Genomic DNA, 15,792 nt, shown 5'->3' with positions numbered 1-15,792 from the left:
ACTGAATTAACGCCAGGGGGGTTGACTCAGCCTGTCATCCTTCCGAGGTCGGCAAATTGAGTACCAGCTTGCTGGGATGAATGATCCCGGTGTGTACCCCAGTTTAGAATAGGTACACCGTATCCCTGCGCATAGTAAGAGGCGACCAAGGGTTGGCGTCAGGAAGGGCATCCGGCCATAAAAACATTGCCTCAAACAGGGAACCATGATTGTCATGGGGCCCGCAAGGCTAACCTCCGCTTTAGCGGGGAAAATGGCCTTAAAACGATCATTCATTAATTCATACCATTGTTGCATATCGTTTGAAAATGATGTCATAGGTCATGTGGTTTGGTAGTCATCCTGGATAGAAAAACGAACCTTATCTGATCAATACAAAACTTCACCAACATGATCCCCTACCCATACATATGCAGAGTGTACATTTTTTAAGGTCATGTGTCATGCCGTGTAGCAGCCATATTAGCTTGAATGCTGATATTCAAAAAAAATCCCTTCTCTGAAACCGCTTCACCGGTCGATGTGAAACCTGTCATGGCTGGTGAAAATGTGAGATTTGAAAACAGCTGAAGGGACTTCAATCTTGTTTATTTTTAGGACATTGAACGAGGGCATCTACCCATTGTCACAGGCAGGGACTGACTATGTGGAGGCATATTGGCGACATAGTTGTATTGCTCTAGTTTTTGTATGTAATGTCAAGGCATTTGTATGTGTGTTGCGCTCACAGCTCCCCTTGGCTTACACTCCCACACACTGTAGGATGCCGAGCAGGGTGGATTTAGGGGCAGGTTGACTAGACAACTGCCTGGAGGGGCTCGTTAGCTTTACCTTATTTATCCTCATAACTCTTCCTTTATTTAAAAAAAAACAAAAACTAATCTTGTAAATCTATAATTATGTGATGGAGATGTTGAAGATTTCTGCCAATTGCTCCTCTCCTCCACCAGTTCATTCTCCCTTCCACCCCAATGCCCTGGTTGTTTCGAGTATTTTCATTTGTTGGTCAAATTAGAAACACTTGACACCTTGAAAAGAGACAAATGATAAAATACTGTTACATGTATGCACCTTCACATATGATACCTGGGTTTCACCCCCAAGATAACTAAATTGTCTGATTGATCGAATCGACCGTGGGCTGGAGACGTGTAACCAACCGACCCTCTCGCCACATTTAACTATCATCACGTCATAACACTGCTCTCTCCGCTCGAATGGTAGGAACAAGATGACGCACACACGTTACTGATTAATAATTTAATTAATAACAATAATGCAGACAATGGAATGATCACAATAAGCATGCTAAACACAAAAGCAAAGTTACAATTAAGGAATATCAGGACGAAGTAGACGAGGCATGAATCTGACTGGAGCCACGACAGAAGACGAGCATAAAACACGCACTTATCCATAACTCAAAGAAAGTACTTCTGAGCAATGGTCACAGATGCGTACTTGACAGAGGGCTTTATGAGGAATGGCAGAGCTGTGATGCAAAGTAACAAAGCAGAATTGAGGGTAAAGGAGACGAACGGAGGTGATTACGTTGACGAACTTCCACGGCCACGCTCATGGCGTAACGAGCTCCTTGACAGATGCTTTTGCCAGTTACTATTGCGCTCACAGCTCCCCTTGGCTTACACTCCCACACACTGTACGATGCCGAGCAGGGTGGATTTAGGGGCAGGTTGACTAGACAACTGCCTGGACGCGCCGGGCTGGAGGGGGCGCTGCCTACCTGGCTCGGCATGCGCCTTCCACAAAGCTAAAACAAGGAAATGTGATGCAGGAGGAGGCCATGAGGCTCATCATGCTTGCGCTACACCAACACCAGATTAAATAAATCTGTGAAGTCAACGACTTAATTTCTTTGGGGGTATGGGGATGAGAAAAGTGTGGCAGACTCAAGGGTATCATCAGGACCAGGGGTTTTTAAACGGCACTCAGTAGACTACACGCCTGCGCAAGACTGAACAGTTTACGTTTTGTACCCCACTGATAGGCTGGATCTGCTGTCCCGAACCAAAGTCGAATCGATTCGTCCTTGTAACACACCAAACATGTCCACCAAGTTTTTTTCCGAATCCGTCCATAACTTCTTGAAATATCTTGCTTACAGACAACCGTACAGACAAGCAGGGGTGAAAACGTAACCTCCACCCATCTTCGGTTGTGGAGATAACAAACTCCTCTTTTTTTTCTTTTTTCTTTTTTTTTCCTACAGGTCGCACAAGATCTGCCTGCAACCCTCTTGTGGTTAAACTGCCAAAATCAAGACTCTCTGCTCACCTTCACTCCTTCATTCCTCTTTTCTCCCGCCTCTGGAACAAACTCCCTCACTCCCTTCAATCCCACTCCTCCCTCCAGGTCTTTAAAACAGCTGTTCACCACCATCTCTTATCTTCCCCCATCGAAAACCTTGATCTTTCTCCTAACTTTTTTGTGCGTGGGATTGAGGGTGAGGGGGTCGCATCCGTCCCCTTTTCCAGTTCCACTTCCTAAATGCAAAACCTTCCTCCCTACACCATTCTTCAAGCCATAGGTTGGCATACATCGCTCTGCTCATAATTTCTATTCCATTTCCTAATCTTGGGCAAATACCAGAAAACATTACCTCCCAACCCTTTGCATTCAACACTCACCCAATATCCTATACCTATTTTTCCAATCTTCCGAGTAAACTTTCCCGACATTATTTGTTCATAGGTGTACCACAACCGACGTCTTCCTGCCGTGACCCGATACAATGTAATTTAACCTTCCTTCAAGGTCTCTTGACTCCTGCTTCTTCGAAACTGCATAGACCTCTATGTCTACTATCCTTCCTGCAGAATGAAGAATCCACATATTTAAATGTTTAATCGCCCACAAAGACTGCCTCCCTGGCCTCATTGCTACCTAACTCTATTGCTGCACTCTCACCACCGCCTGCACTTACTACTGCCTCACCCCTGCCTAGCCTTGCTACGCCCTCATAAGGTATACAAAAGTTGAACAAATGGAGAGGGGGTGCCGAAGACGCCCCTTTTCTGGGGCGTCATTTGATCTAGGGTTGGCCCTTGTGTTGAGTGTGTGCCTGGCTACTCTGGCACTCCCCCACATTCCAACCGACTCTGTGTTGAGCCGACTCAGAGCTCCATGTGGTACTGCTGTGGGACTTTTGTGCACCTTTACCGAACTGAAACGTGAACCTTGCCAAACAGAACTGACACACTCTCCTTAACTGGGGAATGCTTCTTGGCACTCTGCCATAAATACTGCAGCTGGGGCTGAGTCATTTACCCCCTCTAACTCCCAGTGCCATCATCGTGGGCCATGCTGCCTGATAATGATGATCTAAGTGGGGAGGGGTGGAAATGACAGGGAATAATAAGAAAAGGAGTTTGAGGTGGTTACTATAATAATGATATAGGTAGGGGTGAAGGGGGGGGGGGGGCAATGTCTGAAATAATATCTAATACCGTATATCCAAATATCACTAAAAGTAAATAAATAAAATTTAGATTTTTAGCCGCGTCGCAGACGCTGCTCATAGAGTGCCCTCTGCTGTTGTTGTTGTTACCACTGCTTCTTCATCTTCTTCTTGTTGTTGTTGTTCTTGCAGAGAAGACAAAACCTCAAAGCTCCACCATTCTGGGAACCATAGCTCCACCCATTTTGGGAGAGGCTTCATATAAACAAATATCCACCATTTTATTAACTCGCATAGCTTTGAGGCCTGTTTTGTAGGCCCGTGGTGTCTTCCTCTCTCACACAGTTTTCTTTCAAATCAAATTCGATATATCATTTCATTTTTCACAGTCGCTAACATAGTTTTAGACTCGGTTGAAAAAAAACGGGAAGAAAATCCAATGAAAGTTGCCCTTTATAGAACGAAATGAATTCTCAAAGGCCTGTAACTTCAAGTCCATTGAGATTTTTTTTTTTTTATCGCGGCATGCTCAGTCATACACCGCCCGAAATAAGAGACGGGAAAATGCCGAGATATATATATTTTGTTTAAATCGTGGCATGCTCAGTCATACACCGCCCGAAATAACAGACGGGAAAGTGCCGAGATATCTATCTATCTATAATTCCAGTAATCTCTGTATGTGTGTTTGTTTGTTTGTTTGTTTGTTTGTCTGTGACCGCTGTTTCTCGACAACCACGGGTCCGATATACTTTAAACTTGCCAGGTATATTGCTGGGGACCCGAGGATGTGCCTTTTCAAGGTTTCATATTAATCGGACAATTACTTACCGAGCTATGTCCAAAAAACGATTCAACCAATCAGAGAGCAGTGAGCTATCGCGTGTGCCGAACGTGGCGAACACACTCTGCCTCGGACGGCACATTTGAGAGCGTATTCATTTATTTCACGTTGGCAAACTATGTTGCCGCTATGTTGGCGTTAAACTATGTTTTAAAACTAATTAAAACTACTTTGCGATTCATCGTAACTGTGATTCGTAACTGCCGTTCGCTTTGGCTTTGCGAATGGACCAAACCATTTCATGTAAATAGAGGGGGGGGGATTGTCACCGTACTCGCAAGCCGTTCGCTTTGGACCAAACCATTTCATGTAAATAGAGGGGGGGGGGGGATATAATTTTAGATATAGATATAGTACGGGCATGCCCTAGTCTATCTATAATTCCACTAATCTCTGTGTGTATGTTTGTATGTATGTTTGTATGTATGTTTGTCTGTGACCGCTGTTTCTCGACAACTACCGGTCCGATATACTTGAAACTTGCCAGGTATATTGCTGGGGACCCGAGGATGTGCCTTTTCAAGGTTTTAAATTAATCGCAGAAGTAGTTACCGAGCTATGTCCAAAAAACGATTCAACCAATCAGAGAGCAGCGAGCTATCACGTGTGCCGAACGTGGCGAACAGACTCTGCCTCGGATGGCACATTTGAGAGCGTATTCATTTATTTCCCGTCGGCAAACTATGTTGGCGCTATGTTGGCGTTAAACGATGTTTTAAAACTAATTAAAACTAATTTGCGATTCTTTCGCTTTCCTGCGATATGCGACCTTCCGGAGCTCCTGTGAGAGCGTGCGCCATTACGGATAGTACGGGTACGGGCATGCCATATGTTGGCGTTAAACTATGTTTTAAAACTAATTAAAACCATTTCATGTAAATAGAGGGGGGGGGATTGTCACTGTACTCGCAAGCCGTTCGCCGTTCGCTTTGGCGTTGCGAATGAACCAAAACATTTCATGGACCAAACCATTTCATGTAAAGCGTTCGCCGTTCGCTTTGGCGTTGCGAATGGACCAAAACATTTCATGTAAATAGAGGGGGGGGATATAATTTTAGATATATATATAGTACGGGCATGCCCTAGTATTAAAAATTCGTCCATTTGATGACAATCGTCACGATGAAATATTTAATTTATACGTCGTCACAATAATGTGGAGAGAGGAGCATAGCTTCGTTCACGTGTCGCCACATACGGGAAATTGCCGAGATATATATATATTTTAAATCGCGGCATGGTCAGTCATACACCGCCTGAAATAACAGACGGGAAAATGCCGAGATATATTAAAAATTCGTCCATTTGATGACAATCGTCACGATGAAATATTTAATTTATACGTCGTCACAATAATGTGGAGAGAGGAGCATAGCTTCGTTCACGTGTCGCCACACACGGGAAATTGCCGAGATATATATTTTTTCAATCGCGGCATGGTCAGTCATACACCGCCTGAAATAACAGACGGGAAAATGCCGAGATATATTAAAAATTCGTCGCCACACACGGGAAATTGCCGAGATATATTTTCACTTTGCACAAAAATAACATCAAGTAATCGAATCAATAGGAATGTCCTGTGCTTATAACATCGACGTTATAGGCACAGCTGCATCTAGGCATTGTGTAACATTGACGCGACTTTTGTTTTAATTAAAACTTTTTGTACTTGTTTTTTTTAGAAATATCACTAAATATCACTGAAGATATTCAAATTGATTTCAGCCTTCAAGCTTAATAAGCAAGAATAGCCCTTGGTACATAGTATTGTGAAAACAATATTAGGTTTGCAAATGCAAAATAAATTGTAAATGCTGAATTATCCAGTGATATTGAATTGCCACAGGCAACTGGTGCCCAGATCGGAATGATTGTCAATTCAATGGCGAACGTGGGCATGGCCCTCACAATCGCCTTCATCTTCAGCTGGAAGCTCAGCCTTGTTGTCATGTGCTTCTTGCCATTGCTCGCGTTTTCTGGAGCCTTGCAGGCCCGGATGCTCATGGGCTTTGCGAGTCAGGACCGTGGTGCTCTGGAGAACGCTGGCAAGGTAAGACGTGTCGCTACACTTTCATGACTTCCACTGTTTTCCTTTGTTTCTTCCAAACGGCGTTGTTATTTATTTCGGTAGGTTGTAACAACTCGTAAGTGGTTGTTACCTCCGCCAATGAAGATGAATGGAGGTTATGTTTTCACCCCTGTTTGTCTGTTTGTCTATTTGTTATTTGCAAAATCGAAGATTTTTCAAGTATATTGGTCGGTTGCGTTTGTGGTTGTCTGTCTGTTTGTCTGTTTGTCACCGGCCTACAGGTCACAATTTTCAACCGATCTTCACGAAACCTCACCAAATGGTAGAGTTGGCCATAAGCAAGAAGCCTATTGTTTTTGGGGTCAAAAGGTCAAAAGGTCAACATAGGCCAAAGGTCACCAACTTTGCCAAATTTCTAAAATCCTCAATTTTCATCCAATTGACTTGAAATTTGAAGAGGACTTGCATATCTGGTCACTGAATTCAACCACCAAGTATATTTGAGGTCAACATAGGCTAAAAGGTCAACATAGGCCGAATTTCGAAAATCCTCAATTTTCATCCGATTGACTGGAAATTTGAAGAGCATTTGCATATCTGGTCACTGAATTCAACCACCAGCTATTTTTGAGGTCAACATAAGCCAAAAGACCAATATAGGCCAAGTTTCTAAAATCCTCAATTTTCATCCGATTGACTTGAAATTTGAACCGCATTTTCGCATTAAGTCACTAAATAGGGAAACTAACTATTTTTGAGGTCAAAAGGTCAATGGTCAACTCAAGGTCAACCTTCCAAAATCATCATTTTTAATCTGAAAAATCGTCACTTTTTTTCCTATTGAGCCGAGCTTTGATCAAGATTGTCTATTTTAATCTTGATGAAGTGGACAATTTGCTGTATCAATGGAATTTATTTCTTGGGGGTGGGGGGCAGATTTTGCAAGTATCGTGCTCTGCATGACGTTTTCTTGTTACTTGCAAAATCGAATATTTTTCAAGTATATTGGTCGGTTGCATTTGTGGTTCTATCTGTCTGTCTGTTTATTACTTGGTTTAAAAAAAAATTTTTTGCAAGTATGTTGATCACCCCTGTTTGTGTGTTTGTTTGTGTGTTTGTCTGTCCGCTCACTTATACTTGCCTACACGTCACAATTTGAAACCGATCTTCACGAAACTTCACCAAATGGTAGATTCCATGGTCCGATAAAATCCTATATATTTTGAGGTCCAAAGGTCAAAAGGTCAACATAGGCCAAAGGTCAACCACTTTTTTTCAAATTTCTAAAAGCCTCAATTTTCATCTGATTGACTTGAAATTTGAATAGCATATACATATCGGCTAACGGAATTTAACCACAAACTATTTTTGAGATCAACATAGGCCAAAAGGTCAACATAGGCCAAAGGTCCACAACCATTTCAAATTTCTAAAATCCTCAATTTTTGTCCGATTGACTTGAAATTTGAATAGGATTTACATATTGGCTAACTGAATTCAACCACCAACTATTTTTGAGATCAGCTTAGGCCAAAAGGTCAACATAGGCCAAAGGTCAGCCACTTTTTTCGAATTTCTAAAATCCTCAACTTTCATCCGATTGACTTGAAATTTGAATAGGATTTACATATCGGCTTACTGAATTCAACCACCAACTATTTTTTTAGATCAGCGTAGGCCAAAAGGTCAACATAGGTCAAAGGTCAACAACAATTTCAAAATTTAAAAATCCTCAATTTTCATCTCGTTGACTTGAACTTTGATTGGGATTTTCATAGCAAACTGAATTCAACCACAAACTGTTTTTGATATCAACATAGGCCAAAAGGTCAACATAGGCCAAAGGTCAACCACTTTTTATCAAATTTCTAAAATCCTCAATTTTCAGCCGATTGACTTGAAATTTGAATCGGATTTACATATCCGCAAATTGAATTCAACCACCAACTATTTTTGAGATCAGCATAGGCCAAAAGGTCAATATAGGCCAAAGGTCGACAACAATTTCAAATTTCTAAAATCCTTAATTTTCATCCGATTCACTTGAAATTTGAATTGGATTTACATATCAGCTAACTAAATTCAACCAACAACTATTTTTGAGATCGGCATTGGCCAAAGGGTCAAAATAGGCCAAAGGTCTATAAAGAAGAATAGGTATACACACGAGCCTCTGAGTTATCTAGCCTCGGTTTTTTTTAACCCCGACAAAGCTATAAACTGTCATCCTGGTGTTTTACAGACAGGGTGAGGCATCAATATGTGTGCCACCCTCGCCACCCTCTACCCCCCTCCCCACCCCCCAGATGGACGGTAAACTTGGTGTCGTGCCTGCTAGCATTTTTTGGTGGACGTTAAAGATCCTAATGGTGTCTCAAACTTTCCAGTTGTTCCAAGCATCCCCTCTGTAAATTTAACGTTACTCTTCCATGAGCCTTGCTCTTCCAGAAAAAAATGTTTGGAAAACTTCATAAAGCACCTTTCCTTGATATTTCCTTGACCTTTCCTTAATAAAGCACCTTTCAAGATTGTTTAAGAAGACAATTGTCTATGCAGGTGGTCAATGAAGGTGTGGTAAACATCCGCACAGTGGCAAGTCTTGGGAAGGAAGAGCATTTTGCTGACCGCTATGATGAGCAGCTGCTTGGGCCTTACCAATCAGCTAAGAAGAAGGCCAGGGTCTATGGCATTACTTTTAGCTTCTCGCAGAGTATCATCTTCTTTGCCTATGCCGCCTCCTACCGCTTTGGTGGCTTCCTCGTTGCAAACGATGGCTTGCACTTCACAATCGTATTCAGGTATGATATTTTACACATACGAGTGGCTCATTCTTACACACTGCAAGCAACTACTCGGGGGCATCCTACGTGAAGACAAAATAAATATACGTTTTATACCTTGAATGAAGTGGATAGAGAGAGCTTATTATATTTGATGAAATGGATTGTTGTTTGCATTCTGTAAACAGATAAAAAAAACACTCAAGTAAATCAAGAATTCGTGATTAGTTAGAATGAGCACTTTATTTAAAAGTTTACAGCTAAAATAATTTTAAATTTAAATACGGCAAAGGTTATAAAATGCGAGGCGGAAGAGGAGCGTGTTAACTTTGCCAAGCAACCACTTTGTAGGTTCCATTGTCTTTGGCCACGTGACCCGCCAAGTGCAAAGCAATTCTGCACCGACCAACTTTTATTTACGGATATTTATCCCCACGCTTTTTGAAAAAAAAGAAAAGGAAGATATTGTAATCAGCTCCATCTATCTATCTATCTGTTTCACTCCGTCCGTTTGTATGTCCGTCACGCTATCTCCGCTTTAACGGTTGTGCAGAAATTCACCAAACTTGGTAGTTATGATCACCACATGGCAAGAAGGTGCAAGAGCAGTATCATTTTTGGCCCTGCCCCATGGGCGGGGTCAAAAGGTCACATACTGAAAAATTCATTAACGGGCACATTGTTAAACATTGTCAAAGTGAAACTTTGTCAATGCAATCAACATTGTGATACGTATAGATTATGTAACGATTTTTTGGATTTTGATCCCAGGTTCATGCCCCAGGAGGTGGGGACTTAAAGTCATAGGGGTCAAGATGTGGGGAAAATTAACTCAAAATTTGACATTGGGTCATTCCTGGTGGAACCTTTTGTCATCTTTCAACTTTGCTTTCGGTAGGAAGCATAAAGATTTGCGATGGCGTGCTATCGGCTTCACTCTAGTTTAGTTTATGGACTTTTTCCGACTGTTTTGTGATTTTTCCTACGATATTGGCTTCAAGCATCATCAGAAATTTCAGCTTTCTAGGCCACCGAAACGTTTACATCAGTGAGTCAGCGAGTGGGTGGTTAGAAAGAGCTTTATATATTGGATTTTTAGCCGCGTCGCAGACGCTGCTAATAGAGTGCCCTCTGCTGTTGTTGTTGTTCTTCTTGTTCTTCTTCTTCTTGTTCTTGTTCTTGCAGAGAAGACAAAACCTCAAAGCTCCACCCATTCTGGGAACCATAGCTCCACACATTTTGGAAGAGGCTTCATATAAACAAATATCCACCATTTTATTCACTCGCATAGCTTTGAGGCCTGTTTTGTAGGCCCGTGGTGTCTTCCTCTCTCACACAGTTTTATTTCAAATCAAATTCGATATATCATTCCATTTTTCACAGTCGCTAACATAGTTTTAGACTCGGTTGAAAAAAAAACGGGAAGAAAATCCGATGAAAGTTGCCCTTTATAGAACGAAATGAATTCTCAAAGGCCTGTAACTTCAAATCCATTGAGATATTTTTATTTTAAATCGCGGCATGCTCAGTCATACACCGCCCGAAATAAGAGACGGGAAAATGCCGAGATATATATATTTTGTTTAAATCGCGGCATGGTCAGTCATACACCGCCAGAAATAACAGACGGGAAAATGCCGAGATATATTAAAAATTCGTCCATTTGATGACAATCGTCACGATGAAATATTTAATTTATACGTCGTCACAATAATGTGGAGAGAGGAGCATAGCTTCGTTCACGTGTCGCTACACACGAGAAATTGCCGAGATATATTTTTTTACAATCACGGCATGGTCAGTCATACACTGCCTGAAATAACAGACGGGAAAATGCCGAGATATATTAAAATTCGTCCATTTGATGACAATCGTCACGATGAAATATCTAATTTATACGTCGTCACAATAATGTGGAGAGAGGAGCATAGCTTCGTTCACGTGTCGCCACACACGGGAAATTGCCGAGATATATATTTTTTTAATCGCGGCATGGTCAGTCATACACCGCCTGAAATAACAGACGGGAAAATGCCGAGATATATTAAAAATTCGTCGCCACACACGGGAAATTGCCGAGATATATTTTCACTTTGCACAAAAATAACATCAAGTAATCGAATCAATAGGAATGTCCTGTGCCTATAACATCGACGTTATAGGCACAGCTGCATCTAGGCATTGTGTAACATCGACGTGGCTTTTGTTTTAATTAAAACTTTTTGTACTTGTTAATCTATGAAATGATGCCTGAGAGATACAGTAAATGCTACTCAATAATGAAGGATATGTTGTTTGTAAAAAATCATTTCTATATGTTTGAAAATCTTCATTTATATATGGTGGGTTTGGAGGCCTATACTCTTGATCGAGGTTCGAGGCAATTCCAATAAGTCGTGAATGTTTTCTGTGGTGAAGCATCACTTATATCACATTTTGCTAAAAATAATTTTGCTGTTTTGTATTTCTTGTGTTACAAGTATTTTCTTTGGGGGCACAGGGTTCTGTTAAAATTAAAAAGATGCCTTGGCCAGGATGTTTAATAAAATGGACATAAACTACCATGATGCTAAATATACGGTATGTCTCTAGGATTTTTTAGCGGAAGATAAGATCACCACAGATCCATTGATTTTGGTTTGATTTTCAGAATGTTTACTGTGGAATGACTATAATGTTTGGTGAAAAGAATGACACATTGGCTGATGTCATAACCCAGGGCATAGTTGATTACTAATGAAGTAAAGATGAAAATAATGAAAAAATGCAAAAAAAATCGGGGGCGCTTTTGCATAAAAATGATTCTAAATCATTTGGAAAGGTTTTGTAAATGTATTTCTCAACTTGATGTTGTCAACACATGTGTTCTGTGTATCTGGGATGCATTTATTGACAGCCTACACAACCCACTGAGGATTTTAAGGAAAAAAAACATCTTTCACATTTTTTGGTCAAAAGATAAAGGCTGCATATACAAAAATGGGCACAAATTTTTTTCGCAAGGTTTCCGGCAGAGCAGACCTCTCATTCGGTGGACGTTAATGTCCAAGTTAATAGAAAAAACACAAACAAAAAGTATAGCATGCCATGTCAGGTCCAACCCATTTTATTGAGCTTTTGAGCCTGTGGATCCCAGACTATTAAACAACAAAATTTAATTAAAAAGGCTCTATCTTCTGAACTCAGTGTTTTCCTTCCACCGTCCAAGGGTCTTCTCAGCAATGGTGTTCAGTGGAACAGCACTAGGCCGTGCCTCCTCTTATGCTCCTGACTATGCCAAATCCCGCATCTCTGCGGGCAGACTCTTCCAGCTGTTTGACCGCACATCAGCAATAGACTCCACCAGTAAGAAAGGAGATGTGTGGGTGAGTTATCTGCTCCTTAAAAACCTGTCAAAGCAAATCATCTACATAATGATACTGAGATTTAGTCATGTATTGGTTTTTTTTGATGTGTTCAAGTTGTTGACTATCAGCTCAACTACAGTTTTATCATGTTTGGCAGAGGTGACTATAGTGGGGAGGGCAGAGGTTTTCAACCAAAGGCAGCAGTGTTAAAGTTCTGGGTTCTGGAAATCTAATACCACAAGAATTACAATGTCATAATTGAAATTTTAATCCCAAATGGATCACTTTTGATCACTGATCACAGTTGACCTTGAAGATGTGGGGAATGAGCCTGTCCTGCTTGGTCTTGTAAATATGTATGTACCAGTTTACACTTCCTGGATGACTCTTAAAGGCCCTGAGAGCAACTTGTGATGGACACCAAATTTCTGCTTATAGAAGGCAGATGCGTCCACATCCCCATAACCAAAAAATAAATGAAAAGTTTATTATTTACTTTTCTGAGTGTCAGAAAAGTGGGGTATGCTTACACATTGTAAGCAATAACGCACCTTGCTTTGTACATAGGCACATCATAAATAGAAGCTTTATGATCATAGGCAAGCATCCCCGACCTCCTACTAGATCTAAATGTCGGTTTTTATTTCACAGTTTACAGTCATATAAATTTCAATTTTCAAATGCTAGATATCCATTGATGTTTTTATCTCACAGTTTACAGTTATATAAATTTCGATTTTCAAATGCTAGATATCAATTGATGTTTTTATCTCACAGTTTAGAGTTATATAAATTACAATTATCAATTGGTAAATATCAATTGAGGTTTTTATTTCACAGTTTACAGTTATATAAATTACAGTTTTCAAATGCTAGATATCCATTGAGGTTTTTATTTCACAGTTTACAGTTATATAAATTACAATTATCAAATGCTAGATATCCATTGAGGTTTCTATTTCACAGTTTCCAGTTATATAAATTACAATTATCAAATGCTAGATATCCATTGAGGTTTTTTATTTCACAGTTTACAGTTATATAAATTACAATTATCAAATGCTAGATATCAATTGAGGTTTTTATTTCACAGTTTACAGTTATATAAATTACAATTATCAAATGCTAGATATCAATTGATGTTTTTATTTCACAGTTTACAGTTATAGAACTTACAATTTTCAAATGCTAGATATCCATTGAGGTTTTTATTTCACAGTTTACAGTTATATAAATTACAATTATCAAATGCTAGATATCCATTGAGGTTTTTATTTGACAGTTTACAATTATATATATATATATGTATGTATGTATATACATACATACATACATATATTGTTGCGGTTTTGTGGTTTTATAATAAAGGTTAATTTCCCCTCCTAGTTAGTTACACTACAACATGTATCCTCGTTTAAGCTCAGTTATTTCTTCGTAAATGTAAGTGTAGTCCTTTCCTGTGTTAGTTTTGCGTTGAGTAGGATAATGAGAATTAGGTGTCCTTATGGCGCTTTGGGTGGTTTTTGGCGCTGAAATACCAGGAGGCAGGCCTGAACAAGTCGACCGAGGTCGAAGGAAGGCGGAGGAGGAGCCGTCGGTAAGCGCGAGCCGCCAATCAGGGCTCGAGGGGAGTGACTTACCACTGCGGCAAAAGGCGGGGTTTGGAACATTCGAGTCGGGCTAGGGTGGGCAATATAACCCTGTGCCCAGAGCCCCCCAAGTGAGTCAGTTATGAGTTCGGAGCAAGAGATGAGACCCCAGAGGAGACGCGCTGAGTTAGTTCGGAGTTGAGTTCAGAAGGAGATGCGTATAATCCCGTTGTACACGAACTTGCCCTGCTCCCCGCGCTCTGCGCAGTATTAATCGCGCTGAAAAGACAACCCGTGCCGGGCCACAGGCACGCGATATTTCCTCCTGCCTGCCTTTGCCTGATACGCGCCGCAAGGATTTTCCCACCTGCCTGCCTTCGCCAGGAGACGTGCTGTGACCGCCAGAGGGCCACGACCGGTGAGCTGTTCCTGGAGCGACCGAAGCAGGCGCGTTCGGCGCACAAACATTCCTCTTCCATTTCCCCATGTGAGTGATCGGGCCCGTGTCTGGGAAATAAGTTAAGATTGATTAAGTCTGCCCTGTGGCCCTTTCCTTTCCTTCAAATCATTGTAACTAGTGTAAATAAACCCTGTTATTCCTTCTGATTAAACCGCTTTTTTCTCTTCCACCATTGGTCTCGCGTGGTACGATTAAGATCGCTCTGATCGGGTTCTATAGAAAGGTAACAGTACGAGTCACGTGGTACGCCATCCGCTCGGGTGTACTCAATCACGCGTGATTCGTGCAAGACTCGATCCCCGCTTCCGCTGCGGCGTGGGTACTCAAGGTACGTGCGAAATTGTCCCGAAACCCTTTTCCCCGTCTGCCCGGAAGTGGCGACTCGGTCTCGCGGTTTGGAAGACCCAAGGAGAAAAAGGGGCTTAATCTCCCCTTTGTAAGGGAATGGGCTTTGAAAAACCGCAACAATTTGGTAGTCAGGAGTGGGATTTGAACCCTAAAAAAATTTTGGACACCAAATTGTACATATTGGCTGCAACAATTTGGTGTCAGTGGAGTGGGATTTGAACCCTAAAAACTTTTTTTGGACGAAATGTCTCCAAATTACGAGCGAACGAAATTTAGTTTTTACAATTTTACAATTTAGAACGAAATCAAATTATATTCGTACCATGGATGGCCAAGGCGGACGAATGCCGGTGGGGGTAGATGAAGAGGAAGAATTGATGACCCAGGGCCAACAGGGACAGTTGGTAGTGGAGGAAGCAGAAAAGGGTGCGGCAGCTGGTAACGAAAATGGCGGCACCTCGCACGTGGCGGCGAAGGCCAAACCCGTTGTGCAAGTGAGTTTTAAAGACATGCAATTATTCATGACTCAAGTGTTAGCGCTCATAAAAGAATGGGGTGAAGACATGAGTGAAAGATTTGATAGGATGGAGGAGGCGAGATGTGAGAAGAATAAAATGAGTACTCGGATGGACACCATGGGGGAGGACATTGGCGCAGGTTGAGCGGGAAGGTCGCAGTGGTACGTGACGAGGTGACCCGATGTGAGGGATGCATGGGGAGCGAGGTAGAGCGAAGGACAGCTAAGTTGACCGGGGCTATGGAAATCGCGACGCGAGGTGTAGAAAAAGCGCCTGTCGTCGCATTGGAAAATGAAATTTTGAGGGCGCCGGCGAGGGTTGAGTTGGAAAAGAAAATTTCATGGGTGACGACAATTGTCGTGATAGGAAAATACATAATTGAAACTGAAGAGACGGGGGAGCCAGAGAATAAATCGCGGAGGAAGAAATGGAATCTGCACAAAGTTTGTATTTGCA

At 41.5% G+C, this 15,792-nt stretch overlaps 1 protein-coding gene across 7 annotated transcripts in view; it reads left to right on the top strand.

Annotated features, from left to right (window-relative positions):
• Positions 1–15,792, top strand: part of ABCB11 (ATP binding cassette subfamily B member 11) — a 154,411-nt gene that overhangs the window by 125,808 nt on the left and 12,811 nt on the right. For 6 of the 7 annotated variants that reach the window (XM_078781566.1, XM_078781567.1, XM_078781565.1 and 3 more), the window contains 3 exons: positions 6,112–6,315; positions 8,851–9,092; positions 12,283–12,439. In XM_078781566.1, coding sequence (XP_078637692.1) covers positions 6,112–6,315; positions 8,851–9,092; positions 12,283–12,439 — 603 coding nt within the window. Of the gene's footprint in view, positions 1–6,111; positions 6,316–8,850; positions 9,093–12,282; positions 12,440–14,394; positions 14,498–15,792 lie in introns of all 7 variants that reach the window. The other variant, XM_078781570.1, reaches the window with a different exon arrangement.

This window comes from Myxine glutinosa, chromosome 7 (assembly GCF_964187855.1).
Source record: "Myxine glutinosa chromosome 7, kmMyxGlut1.1, whole genome shotgun sequence".
NCBI classification, from domain to species: domain Eukaryota; kingdom Metazoa; phylum Chordata; class Myxini; order Myxiniformes; family Myxinidae; genus Myxine; species Myxine glutinosa.
This window is presented reverse-complemented; position numbering and strand designations above follow the sequence as displayed.